This window comes from Pan paniscus, chromosome 18 (genome assembly GCF_029289425.2).
Source record: "Pan paniscus chromosome 18, NHGRI_mPanPan1-v2.0_pri, whole genome shotgun sequence".
NCBI lineage: Eukaryota > Metazoa > Chordata > Mammalia > Primates > Hominidae > Pan > Pan paniscus.
Genome location: NC_073267.2, coordinates 59,792,313 through 59,805,100, shown reverse-complemented (window position 1 = coordinate 59,805,100; position 12,788 = coordinate 59,792,313). Strand labels below are relative to the sequence as shown.

The following is a 12,788-nucleotide window of genomic DNA, read 5'->3' as shown; positions in this document are numbered from 1 at the left end:
TTTTAGCTTAGATCAATACAAGTAAAACTAATATTTTAATGAAAGTTGAGGGTTTTTTCTATTTCTAGACATATGAGATACGCATATTGTATTAATCCATTCTTACACCGCTATACAGAACTGCCTGAGACTAGGTAATTTATGAAGAAAAGAGCTTTGATTAACTCACAGTTCCACAGGCTGTACAGGACACATGGCTGGAGAGGCCCAAGGAAACTTACAGTCGTACTGGAACATGAAGGGGAAGCAAGCACGTCTTCACATGGCAGCAGGAGAGAGTGAAGGGGGAAGTGCTACACACTTTCTTTTTTTTTTTTTTTTTTTTAGATGGTTTACATTTTTTTAATTTTTTTTTTTTTTAATTTAAGTTCTAGGGTACATGTGCACAACGTGCAGGTTGGTTACATATATATTCATGTGCCATGTTGGTGCACTGAACCCATTAACTCGTCATTTACATTAGGTATATCTCCTAATGCTACCCCTTGCCCATACCCCCACCTCACAACAGGCCCCGGTGTGTGATGTTCCCCACCCTGTGTCCAGGTGTTCTCATTGTCCAATTCCCACCTATGAGGGAGAACATGCGGTGTTTGGTTTTCTGTCCTTGCCATAGTTGGCTCAGAAACAGCTTCATCCATGTCCCCTACAAAGGACATGAACTCATCCTTTTTATGGCTGCATAGTATTCCATGGTGTATATGTGTCACATTTTCTTAATCCAGTCTATCATCATTGGACATTTGGGTTGGTTCCAAGTCTTTGCTATTGTGAATAGTGCCACAATAAACATACGTGTGCATGTGTCTTTATAACAGCATGATTTATAATCCTTTGGGTATATACCCAGTAATGGGATTGCTGGGTCAAATGCTGTTTCTAGTTCTAGATCCTTGAGGAATCGCCACACTGTCTTCCACATGGTTGAACTAGTTTACAGTCCCACCAACAGTGTAAAAGTGTTCCTGTTTCTCCACATCCTTTCCAGCACCTTTTGTTTCCTGACTTTTTAATGATCACCATTCTAACTGGTGTGAGATGGTATCTCATTGTGGTTTTGATTTGCATTTCTCTGATGGCCAGTGATGATGAGCATTTTTCGCGTGTCTTCTGCATGAATGTCTTCTTTTGAGAAGTGTCTGTTCATATCCTTTGCCCACTTTTTGATAGGGTTGTTTGATTTTTTCTTGTAGATTTGTTTAAGTTCTTTGTAGATTCTGGATATTAGCCCTTTGTCAGATGGATAGACTGAAAATTTTCTCCCATTCTGTAGGTTGCCTGTTCACTCTGATGGTAGTTTCTTTTGCTGTGCAGAAGCTGTTTAGTTTAATGAGATCCTATTTGTCAATTTTGGCTTTTGTTGCCATTGCTTTTGGTGTTTTAGTCATGAAGTCCTTGCCCATGCCTATGTCCTGAATGGTATAGCCTAGGTTTTCTTTTAGGGTTTTTGTGGTTTTAGGTCTAACATTTAAGTCTCTAATCCATCTTGAATTAATTTTTGTATAAGGTGTAAGGAAGGGATCCAGTTTCAGCTTTCTACATATGGCTAGCCAGTTTTCCCAGCACCATTTATTAAATAGGGAATTCTTTCCCCCTTTCTTGTTTTTGTCAGGTTTGTCAAAGATCAGATGGTTGTAGATGTGTGTTATTATTTCTGAGGGCTCTGTTCTGTTCCATTGTTCTCTGTCTCTGTTTTGGTACCAGTACCATGCTGTTTTGGTTACTGTAGTATAGTTTGTAGTATAGTTTGTAGTATAGTTACTGTAGTATACTGTAGTATAGTTTGTAGTATAGTTTGTAGTATAGTTTGAAGTCAGGTAGTGTGATGCCTCCAGCTTTGTTCTTTTGGCTTAGGATTGACTTGGCAATGTGGGCTCTTTTTTGGTTCCACATGAACTTTAAAGTAGTTTTTTCCAATTCTGTGAAGAAAGTCATTGGTAGCTTGATGGGGATGGCATTGAATCTATAAATTACCTTGGGCAGTATGGCCATTTTCACGATATTGATTCTTCCTACCCATGAGCATGGAATGTTCTTCCATTTGTTTGTATCCTCTTTTATTTCATTGAGCAGTGGTTTATAGTTCTCCTTGAAGAGGTCCTTCACATCCCTTGTGAGTTGGATTCCTAGCTATTTTATTCTCTTTGAAGCAATTGTGAATGGGATTTCACTCATGATTTGGCTCTCTGTTTGTTATTGGTGTATAGGAATGCTTGTGATTTTTGTACATTGATTTTGTATCCTGAGACTTTGCTGAAGTTGCTTATCAGCTTAAGGAGATTTTGGGCTGAGACGATGGGGTTTTCTAAATATCCAATCATGTCATCTGCAAACAGGGACAATTTGACTTCCTCTTTTCCTAATTGAATACCCTTTATTTCTTTTTCCTGCCTGGTTGCCCTGGCCAGAACTTCCAACACTATGTTAAATAGGAGTGGTGAGAGAGGGCATCCCTGTCTTGTGCCAGTTTTCAAAGGGAATGCTTCCAATTTTTGCCATTCAGTATGGTATTGGCTGTGGTTTTGTCATAAATAGCTCTTATTATTTTGAGATATGTCCTATCAATACCTAGTTTATTGAGAGTTTTTAGCATGAAGGGCTGTTGAATTTTGTCTAAGGCCTTTTCTGCATCTATTGAGATAATCATGTGGTTTTTGTCTTTGGTTCTGTTCATATGCTGGATTACATTTATTGATTTGCGTATATTGAACCAGCCTTGCCTCCCAGGGATGAAGCCAACTTGATCGTGGTGGATAAGCTTTTTGATGTGTTAGCTGGTTATTTTGCTCGTTAGTTGATGCAGTTTCTTTCTAGCCTTGATGGTCTTTACAATTTGGCATGTTTTTGCAGTGGCTGGTACCGGTTATTCCTTTCCATGTTTAGTGCTTCCTTCAGAAGCTCTTGTAAGACAGGCCTGGTGATGACAAAATCTGTCAGCATTTGTTTGTCTGTAAAAGATTTTATTTCTTCTTCACTTATGAAGCTTAATTTGGCTGGATATGAAATTCTGCGTTGAAAATTCTTTTCTTTAAGAATGTTGAATATTGGCCCCCACTCTCTTCTGGCTTATAGGGTTTCTGCTGAGAGATCTGCTGTTAGTCTGATGGGCTTCCCTTTGGTGGGTAACCTGACCTTTCTCTCTGGCTGCCCTTAACATTTTTTCCTTCATTTCAACTTTGGTGAATCTGACAATTATGTGTCTTGGAGTTGCTCTTCTCGAGGAGTATCTTTGTGGCATTCTCTGTATTTCCTGAATTTGAATATTGGCCTGCCTTGCTAGGTTGGGGAAGTTCTCCTGGATAATATCCTGAAGAGTGTTTTCCAACTTGGTTCCATTCTCCCCATCACTTTCAGGTACACCAATCAGATGTAGATTTGGCCTTTTCACATAGTCCAGTATTTCTTGGAGGCTTTGTTCATTTCTTTTTACTCCTTTTCCTCTAAACTTCTCTTTTTGCTTCATTTCATTCATTTGATCTTCAATCATTGATACTCTTTCTTCCACTTGATCAAATCAGCTACTGAAACTTGTGCATGCGTCACGTAGTCCTCGTGCCATGATTTTCAGCTCCATCAGGTCAATTAAGGTCTTCTCTACCCTGTTTGATGTAGTTAGCCATTCGTCTAATCTTTTTTCAAGGTTTTTACCTTCTTTGCAATGGGTTCAAACATCTTACTTGAGCTCAGAGAAGTTTGTTATTACTGATCGTCTGAAGCGTTCTTCTCTCAACTCATCAAAGTCTTTCTCCCTCCAGCTTTGTTCTGTTGCTGGCAAGGAGCTGCATTCCTTTGGAGGAGAAGAGGTGCTCTGATTTGTAGAATTTTCAGCTTTTCCGCTCTGGTTTCTCCCCATCTTTGTGGTTTTATCTACCTTTGGTCTTTGATGATGGTGACGTACAGATGGAGTTTTGGTGCAGATGTCCTTTCTATTTGTTAGTTTTTCTTCTAACAGTCAGGACCCTCAGCTGCAGGTCTGTTGGAGTTTGCTGGGGGTCTACTCCAGACCCTGTTTGTCTGGGTATCACCAGCAGAGGCTGCAGAACAGCAAATATTGCAGAATGGTACATGTTGCTGCCTGATCCTTCCTCTGGAAGCTTCATCTCAGAGGGGCACCCGGCTGTATGAGGTGTCAGTTGGCCCCTACAGGGAGGTGCCTCCCAGTTAGGCTACTCGGGGGTCAGGGACCCACTTGAGGAGGCAGTCTGTCTGTTCTCAGATCTCAAACTCCATGCTGGCAGAACCACTACTCTCTTCAAAGCTGTCAGACAGGGACGTTTAAGTCTGTAGAAGTTTCTGCTGCCTTTTGTTCAGCTATGCCCTGCCCCCAGAGGTGGGCTCCACCCAGTTCGAGCTTCCCGGTGGCTTTGTTTACCTACTCAAGCCTCAGCAGTGGTGGGCGTCCCTCCCCCAGCCTCACTGCCGCCTGGCAGTTCAATCTCAGACTGCTGTGCTAACAGTGAGTGAGGCTCCGTGGGCATGGGACCCTCTGAGCCATGAGCGGGATATAATCTCCTGGTGTGCCATTTGCAAAGACCATTGGAAAAGCACAGTATTAGGGTGGGAGTGTCCTGATTTTCCAGGTACAGTCTGTCACAGCTTCCCTTGGCTAGGAAAGGGAATTCCCCAACCCCTTGTGCTTCCTGAATGAGGTGATTCCCTGCCCTGCTTCGGCTCACACTCTGTGGGCTGCACCCACTGTCCGACAAGCCCCAGTGAGATGAACCCAGTACCTCAGTTGGAAATGCAGAAATCACCAGTCTTCTGCATCAGTCATGCTGGGAGCTGTAGACTGGATCTGTTCCTATTTGGCCACCTTGGAACCTATCACTACACACTTTCAAACAACCAGATCTTGTGAGGACTCATTATCACGAGAACAGCAAGGGGGAAATCTGCCTCCATGATCAAATCACCTCCCACCAGGTCCTTCCCCCAACATTGGGGATTACAATTCAACATGAGATTGGGGTGGGGACAGAGAGCCAAACCATATCACATGTACTCTAAAGTAAAGAATAAATTGGCTTGTCCAGAAATACTAAAGAGAAGTTTAATTACATTTTCTAATTTGATGAAAGTTAATTGCTCTCTGAGTTCATTTTGGCTATATTTGTTGAGCATGTTTTCTTCAGCTTTAAGAAGAGTATAGAAAATGTACAAGGACCTGAAAACTTATAATATATATACCTATTATAGATGAGGTTTTTCCCATTTGAGGGAGTGTCCTGGTGTGTGTTGATTCCAGGGAAAGGAACCATGTATATTAAAATTTACTATGTATTCAACCGCCACAAACTTAATTGGTTTAGATAATATCTGTTTTACCTCTACTTTGTTTTACATAACCACAGTAGTGCTCACCTGACCTATAAGGGTTAGACCCTAATTGGTTACCCTAGTTAGTTATTTTCCTAAAAATAAAATAAGATAGTGTCTTTATGGCCAGGTGTGGTGGCTTACACCTGTAATCCCAGCACTTCAGGAGGCCGAGGCAGGTGGATCCCAAGGTCAGGAGATCAAGACCATCCTGGGTAACACAGTGAAACCCCGTCTCTACTGAAAATACAAAAAAATTGGCTGAGTGTGGTGGCGGACGCCTGTAGTCCCAGCTACTCGGGAGGCTGAGGCCGGAGAATGGCGTGAACCCAGGAGGCAGAGCTTGCGACAGAGTGAGACTCCATCTCAAAAAAAAAAAAAAGATAGTGTCTTTACTTAGTCCCTTTTTTCATCCACATATTGATAAGCAGAGATTTATGAAGAATATCAGTGTTTAGTGCTCTTTACTGTTGAGTTTATAGGTAATATTCCACTTTCTCCAAAGAATCTGAATTACATTCTCTCTTATTTAGAGAAATAGAAACTTTTCCCAACTTTTTATCTGATGAAAATTAGGCTAAAACCATTTATTTCAGCATATTTCTGACCTTACCATTGCTTAATGGGAAAGAATTTCACAGTTTTTTTTTTTTTTTTTTTTTCTGCATGATTTTCCTCTGATCTTTCTCTTACAGTAAGAAGAGTAGACGTGTGTCCCCAGAGTGTTTTTAAGCAGGTTAGGGTTTATCATAATTGAAAGGAATTGGTATCTTAGCTCTTCGGAGTTTCTACATTGCCACTTTTTTCTAGGGAAAGCTCAACAGCCTAAAGTAATATTTATTCAGTTCATTTGGCAGTTGAAGTAAAATGTGTGTGTGTGTGTGTGTGTGTGTGTGTGTGTGTATGTATGAAAAGTGTGCAGGAAGACTCAGCTTTTTGAATGACCAGTGCCATCACCCATAGTTCAGTAAAGCCCAGCACATTATGTTAAGATTTAAGGAATCTACAAATTGGCTTAATAGATCAGTCCTGTGTTCATTAGAACAATTCAGTACTCTTGCCAGTTCATAGGCCCATTATCTGGCCAATTATAGGCCAAATGGTCACTTAGTTTGAGTATATATCTAGTATCTCCGTTCACTTGCGTCCCATCCCCCCAAATACATATTTAATTTTTTTTTTTTTTTTTTTTGAGACCGAGTCTCACTCTGTTGCTCAGGCTGGAGTGCAGTGGCATGATCTTGGTTCACTGCAACCTCCACCTTCAGGGTTCAAGCAATTGTTGTGCCTCAGCCTCCCAAGTAGCTGGGACTACAGGCGTGTGTCACCACACCCAGCTAATTTTTTTGTATTTTTAGTAGAGACGGGGTTTCACCATGTTGCCCTGACCAGTCTCAAACTCCTGGGCTCAAGCAGTCCACCTGCCTCGGCCTCCCAAAGTGCTAGAATTATAAGGGTGAGCCACTATGCCCAGCCTAGTAATTCTTAATGGCCTGGAAGCTTTTCCAAATATCTGTAACAAAGGTCTTTAATCTAGGGTCCTTTGAATACCATAATGAGCCTTTAGAGGGACCAAGAACCTACTAAAATTACATGAAGACTTTTGTGTTCAGCTGTGTGTGTGTGTGTGTGTGTGTGTGTGTGTGTGTGTGTGTGTGTGTGTGTGTGTGTATACTTAAGGTCTCATCCCATAGCTTTCATCAGATGCTTAGAGATCCAAGACCTGGCATATTTACAGTCATGGCCCAAACTGAAGATCCACATATACTTCATCCACTTTAATACCAAATTTATTGCGACCCTTCACTCAGTCTTACGTACTTGTACATAGAACTCAGTCTACTTATTTTTGTTCTATTTAAGTGTTCTAACCTGTCATCACTATTAAATAGTGGAATTTGAATTTTTTTTGTTTTTTAAACAAATTTGTAGGGGGCAGATTCTCTTTTCTTGGGTTTTTCTTTTAACTTAGTAAGGCCTTGGCATAATGAATCGCACATTTATAGATGTAAAAATTACTTAACTATGAAAGCATGCAGTGGGGTCAAGTTCACCAGCACATAGCGGACTTTGAAATTTAAGCCAAAAAGACAGTTTTGGTAATTTGGCTACTCCAGTTACATGTTTTAACTCCTTGAGGTTGTATGGTTTATTTCACATTGGCATGGTTTTGCAACATTCTGCAAATTATGTTTAGTTTATGATAGTATCCAAACACATAAAAGTAGTGTAAATGTTTTAACATTTTTTGCTCAGTTAATGTGAATTTGGCAGGAAATACTGCGATAATTTAGGACTGCTCCATTTTCAGTCAAGATCTGAAATAAAATGTTCAATTCCTAAATGGAAATTTAAGATGTTTGTTTTAAAGCTAGGAGTAATATTTTTTTAAATTACATGAACTACTCAGCTAAAATCATTACATATGAAATAGAAGTATTTTCTTCACATTTTTTTTATGTGCAGTAAGATTATACTGAAGAAACCCATTTAAAAGTTTCATTCTGGGATCTACAGTTTATTATATACAGGTACTATAAAATATTTAAGAATTTGGGAAATAATATAGCATATTTAAATACATTTAGCAGTATTTGTTTTGTTGGTGAGTCTTAAAACTTAATAAATTACTGTTAGTATTGTTTAGTAAATAAAGAAAGGGATGTTGTTGCTTTTTAAATTTTTAGAGGACCTGTATATTTTCAACCTGGGGGTGCAGGGTAGTTTGTTTTGCATTAATGCATTTTCTCCCTTAATGTTCTTGCTGCAGGATAACTTCAAACTAATGTGTACTAATGCCATGATTTACAATAAACCAGAGACCATTTATTATAAAGCTGCAAAGAAGCTGTTGCACTCAGGAATGAAAATTCTTAGCCAGGTAAAGGAAACTCTTTGTCATAAATAATAGTTATTAAAATCTGTGTCACTGTTTGTTGGCCATAGTAATACAGATACAATACAGTATTGATTTTATTTTATTAGCAGGTTATATTATATTAAATAAAGTAGAAAATACTAAATGAAAAAAATTTTAATAAAGAGAAGAAAATTAAGACAGGAAAATTCTTACTTGGAATCAATACAAATAAATATTGGCATTCACTTGTAATTATCTCTTAAGACATAAAACATCAGCTTGAAACATCAGCCTGAATTCCAGGATAAGACTGGCTGAATTGTGAGAACTCTGAAGAGGAAAGCTCTCTGTTTGCATTTGTAGGGGTGGAATCTAATGTTGGTCAGTCCTGTCAGAAGCACAGAATTTCTAGTAAGAAAATACAGTCATGTGCTGCATAATACTGTATATACAGACTGCATATACAGTGGTGGTTCTGTAAGATTGTAATACTGTATTTTTACTGTACTTCTGTTATATTTAAATGCACACATACTTAGCATTGTGTTACAGCTGTCTGCAGTATTCAGTATGGTAACATGCTGTATAGGTTCCTAGCCTAGGAGCAATAGGCTATATCATTTAGCCAGGTGTCTAATAGGCTATACCATCTAGGTTTGTGTAAGTGTACTCATTGATGGTCACACAACAAAATTGCCTAACAGTACATTTCTCAGAACGCGTCCCTTCATTAAGCTACATGTGACTATATACAAATGAGAGAAAATTTGAAACTGTCTCAAAACCACCTCTCCACAAGAGCAGACTCTTCCTTAAAGGGTAAGAATTAGTGCATAGTAAGTCATTTGAGGTCAGAGAAGTGTGTGCGTAGGCACAGACACATCATCATCAAACTGCAGGAAAGAGCGTAAACGAGATATTATACACAGTGGCAAAAAATTACTAGTGTCCCCAGGACGACAGTTGATAAAAGGCTTTGAAGGGTAAGCTGAGATGATCACTGTGCATCCTCTGGAGAAAATAACTCGCAAGATAAGCCATATCTTTTGAGGTTTTTCTCACCACTCTGAGTGGGAGAAACCTATGTAAGAGACTACTTTAGGGAACGAATCAAGGGTGATCCTGGCACCATACCATACCATGGCAGGCAGGCAGAAGAGAGTTTTCATTTTAGCTCTCTTCCACTAACTTGTGGACTTTGGGCAAGACATTAACTACCCTGGGACTCAGTGTTCTCATCCCTAAAGAAGGGTTTAGTCTGTGGTCTCCAAGATGATTTCTAGCATTACTGTTCTGATTCTACATAAGAGGTAGAGTAGAGAGGATACTATGAAAAAGAACCACAAGATAGGACAGGGATTTTGCAAAGAAGAAATGAGTGGGTATAAGACACTGGTAGAAGGAGAAAGGAATCAGAGTCCAGAGCTTGAGCTCACATTCAGGGGAGTTCAAGGATGATAAAAATGAGTCGTGCATCTGCATGTGGTTTTTTGATTTTTATGGTGATTCATTTTTCTGTATTACAGTTTTACATTTAAAGAAATGCCTTGGTGTGCAGATGTCTGAGTGTCTGTGTGCTTGGCTGAGAGATTCTTGGATTCACTTAACTAGAGAAAGAAAAACATGTTTGGATTGTTGATTATTCTTGCGCTCCTAATATTTAGACAACTTGGTTCCCACCCTTTCCTAAAGACTTGGGAAACTAATGGAAGCCAGTTACCCATCTTTGACAACATTCGCAGAGGAAAGAGGAATATGAAATGTTTACCCATTCTTTGCAGGAAGACTCTCAGAATCTAGAACCACGCCATATTCCAGGTTTAAAGACATGGAAATGCTTCTTGTTAATGTATTTGAAGTAAAAATGCATTTGTCAAATGCAGCCTTTAGTCACTCCAAAATATGTACATTGAATTGGGTGGTGGGAGCCTAATTTTTAATGACCTTTGATTTACCACTTCCTTAAGTAATGTAGTTAATACAACAAGCAAAAGATTCCATTATCTCTTGAATTTTACTGGCGTGTGGAATGGTTGAAAGCACAGAAAATAAAATTTTCTTCACTTTCCCTTCCCTCTCTCCCTCTTTCTTTCTCTCTGTTGTCTTCCTTTTTTTCAGATCTTTTGCTGTTGAGGAGCCCCACCCATCCTGTGTTATTAGCTTCCTGTTGACTGTTCTCTCCACCCTACAGGGGAGGGGTCGTCACAACAGTGATTTTTAAACGTTTAAATTTAGACCTTTTGAGTTAACTCTTCTAATAGTTTGTGCTTGAGAGCCCAGCACACCCTTCCGTGAATGGTGTCTTTTCAAAGATAACTGTTTTTGAATGTTCGTTGAAAAGATTGTAGAGTAGTCACTCATCATTTTTTCAGTTACACTCAAATAACAACTATTAGTAGACGTGTTATTTTTATAAAGAATGAACAGATGAGGCCAGGCACAGTGGCTCATGCCTGTAATCCTAACACTTTGGGAGGCTGAGGTGGGCGGATCACCTGATGTCAGGAGTTTGAGACCAGCATGACCAACATGGAAAAACCCCGTCTCTACTAAAAATACAAAATTAGCTGGGCGTGGTGGTGCATGCCTGTAATCCCAGCTGCTCAGGAGGCTGAGGCAGGAGAATCGCTTGAACCTGGGAGGTGGAGGTTGTGGTGAGCCAAGATCACGCCACTGCACTCCAGCCTGGGCAACAAGAGGGAAACTCCGTCTCAAAAAAAAAAAAAAAAAAAGAATGAACAGATGAAGAGTAACTTTTTATCTCCTAAATAAATACTTGAGTAAAATGCTGCATTGTAGTACAAACAAAGTAGTACAAACAATACTATTTGTAGCATAGTGGCTTTGAAATCAGACCAATCAAGGTTCAAGTGCTAGCTCTACCCTTTGGAAGCTGTGTGACTTTAGCCCAGGTAACCTTTGTCAGCCTTTTTCCTGTCCTGTAAAGTGGGGATAATAATAGTACTTACCTCATGGAGTTGTGTCTGGCACATGGGTAAGCACTAAGTAAATGTTAGCTATATTATTAGCAAAGAACCAGCCCTGTTAGCCATTTAATATTGTAAAATTGAAGATCAATAATATACTGACTTGGAGGCATTTTAATTACCAAAAAAAGAAAAAGACATTGCTTTCAAAGGAAAATTAAACTTCACTCTTTCCTGGGACTTGTTTCAAGGTTTAGAAACTTTCTCTAATTGAATTTATTTTGTGCATGTCATATTTTTTAAAACCCCAAAGCATTCTTAATGTAAGTTCTGCTTTATAAAATTCTAGAGTGGAAATAAAATTATTACTGAGAACTTACAGAAATAATTAAACTCACTAATATTTTTAATGTAGCAAAATAAAACGTGTTTTTAAAAATCAAATAAGATTGCTTTTTGTTGTTGTTTGTGTTTTTTGTTGTTTGTTTTGTTTTTTTGAGACGGAGTCTCACTCTGTCACCCAGGCTGGAGTGCAGTGGCGCAATCTCGGCTCACTGCAACCTCTGCCTCCCGGGTTCAAGCGATTCTAATGGGTTAGCTTTTTAAGTGATACTATTGATTTTGTCAAGGATTCAGAGAAACTTTCAAACACTAATGTAAATTAGTATGTAAATTGGTATACCTTTTCTGGAAAGCAGTAGTTATCAAAAGCCTCAAAAATACTCATTCCCTTTGACTTTGTTTCCTTTCTAAGAGTTTATCCTAAAGAGATACTGGTTCCTAGAGAGATTTATTTATAATGATATTGATGGTACTTTTATTTATAATAGTGGAAACATGGAAATCTAAATGTTCAATCATAGGCCATTAATTAAATCATGGTGTAGACGTGGGATTAAATAGTTATTAAAATATTTTAAATATCTATTGATATGGAGAGGAAATGCTTATAATTTATTAACTGAAAAAATGCTTTTTACTAAATATTCAGTATAATTCCAATTTGCTGGGTTATGTAATGGTTGGAAAAGTACTGGAATAATAAACTTGTTAACACTGTTCTTCTCTGGATGATACATTAAGAGGATTTTTATTTTCTCCTCTACCCATGTTTTTATTTGTCCACAATAAAATAGATCGCTTTAATGGTTTTAAGATTACTTTAAAAGTCCAGTAAAAAACAGCAAGAACTGTGTTCGTGAGGATCTCACCATCTGCACTACTAATAGAGCATGGTGTGATGAGGAAAGGCCCGACATGAGTGACAGCAAGCCTAGTCTTAGTTGCTGGTTTAGTGACCTTAGGTGAGTCATTTGTTGTTCCTGGGCTGCGTTGTTCTTGTTTGAATGGCCTCTGGTTCTTTCTAGTTCTTAGTTTATGTTACTCCACAGAAGTCTTCCCTGCTGTTGCTGTGCAGCCCTAAGGAGGTTGCACTCTATTTTACCCAGTGATAACTTTCAGAGTACAGGCAAGGTAGTCAGTAGAAACAAATATGCCTTCTTAAAATTTATGGAGAAACCTCAAGCCCTTAACTACAATGAAAATTTCACAGCACATCTTTGCAGTGAAAAATTAAGCACATGTTTCACAGAATAGAAACAAGACTTCTTTGCTTAGCGAAACCATTCTGCACTCTGAGGAAGGAACTGTGCCACCAACTGTCTTCTCCTCAAGGCTTGTTGTTT

At 38.9% G+C, this 12,788-nt stretch overlaps 1 protein-coding gene across 6 annotated transcripts in view; it reads left to right on the top strand.

The window, feature by feature from the left end:
* The window catches only part of BRD7 (bromodomain containing 7), a 53,955-nt gene that overhangs the window by 19,380 nt on the left and 21,787 nt on the right, over nt 1-12,788 (top strand). For all 6 annotated transcript variants that reach the window (XM_055099542.2, XM_034940136.3, XM_034940137.4 and 3 more), the window contains exon 6: nt 8,087-8,197. In XM_055099542.2, the coding sequence (XP_054955517.1) occupies nt 8,087-8,197 (111 nt within the window). The remainder of the gene's footprint in view (nt 1-8,086; nt 8,198-12,788) is intronic.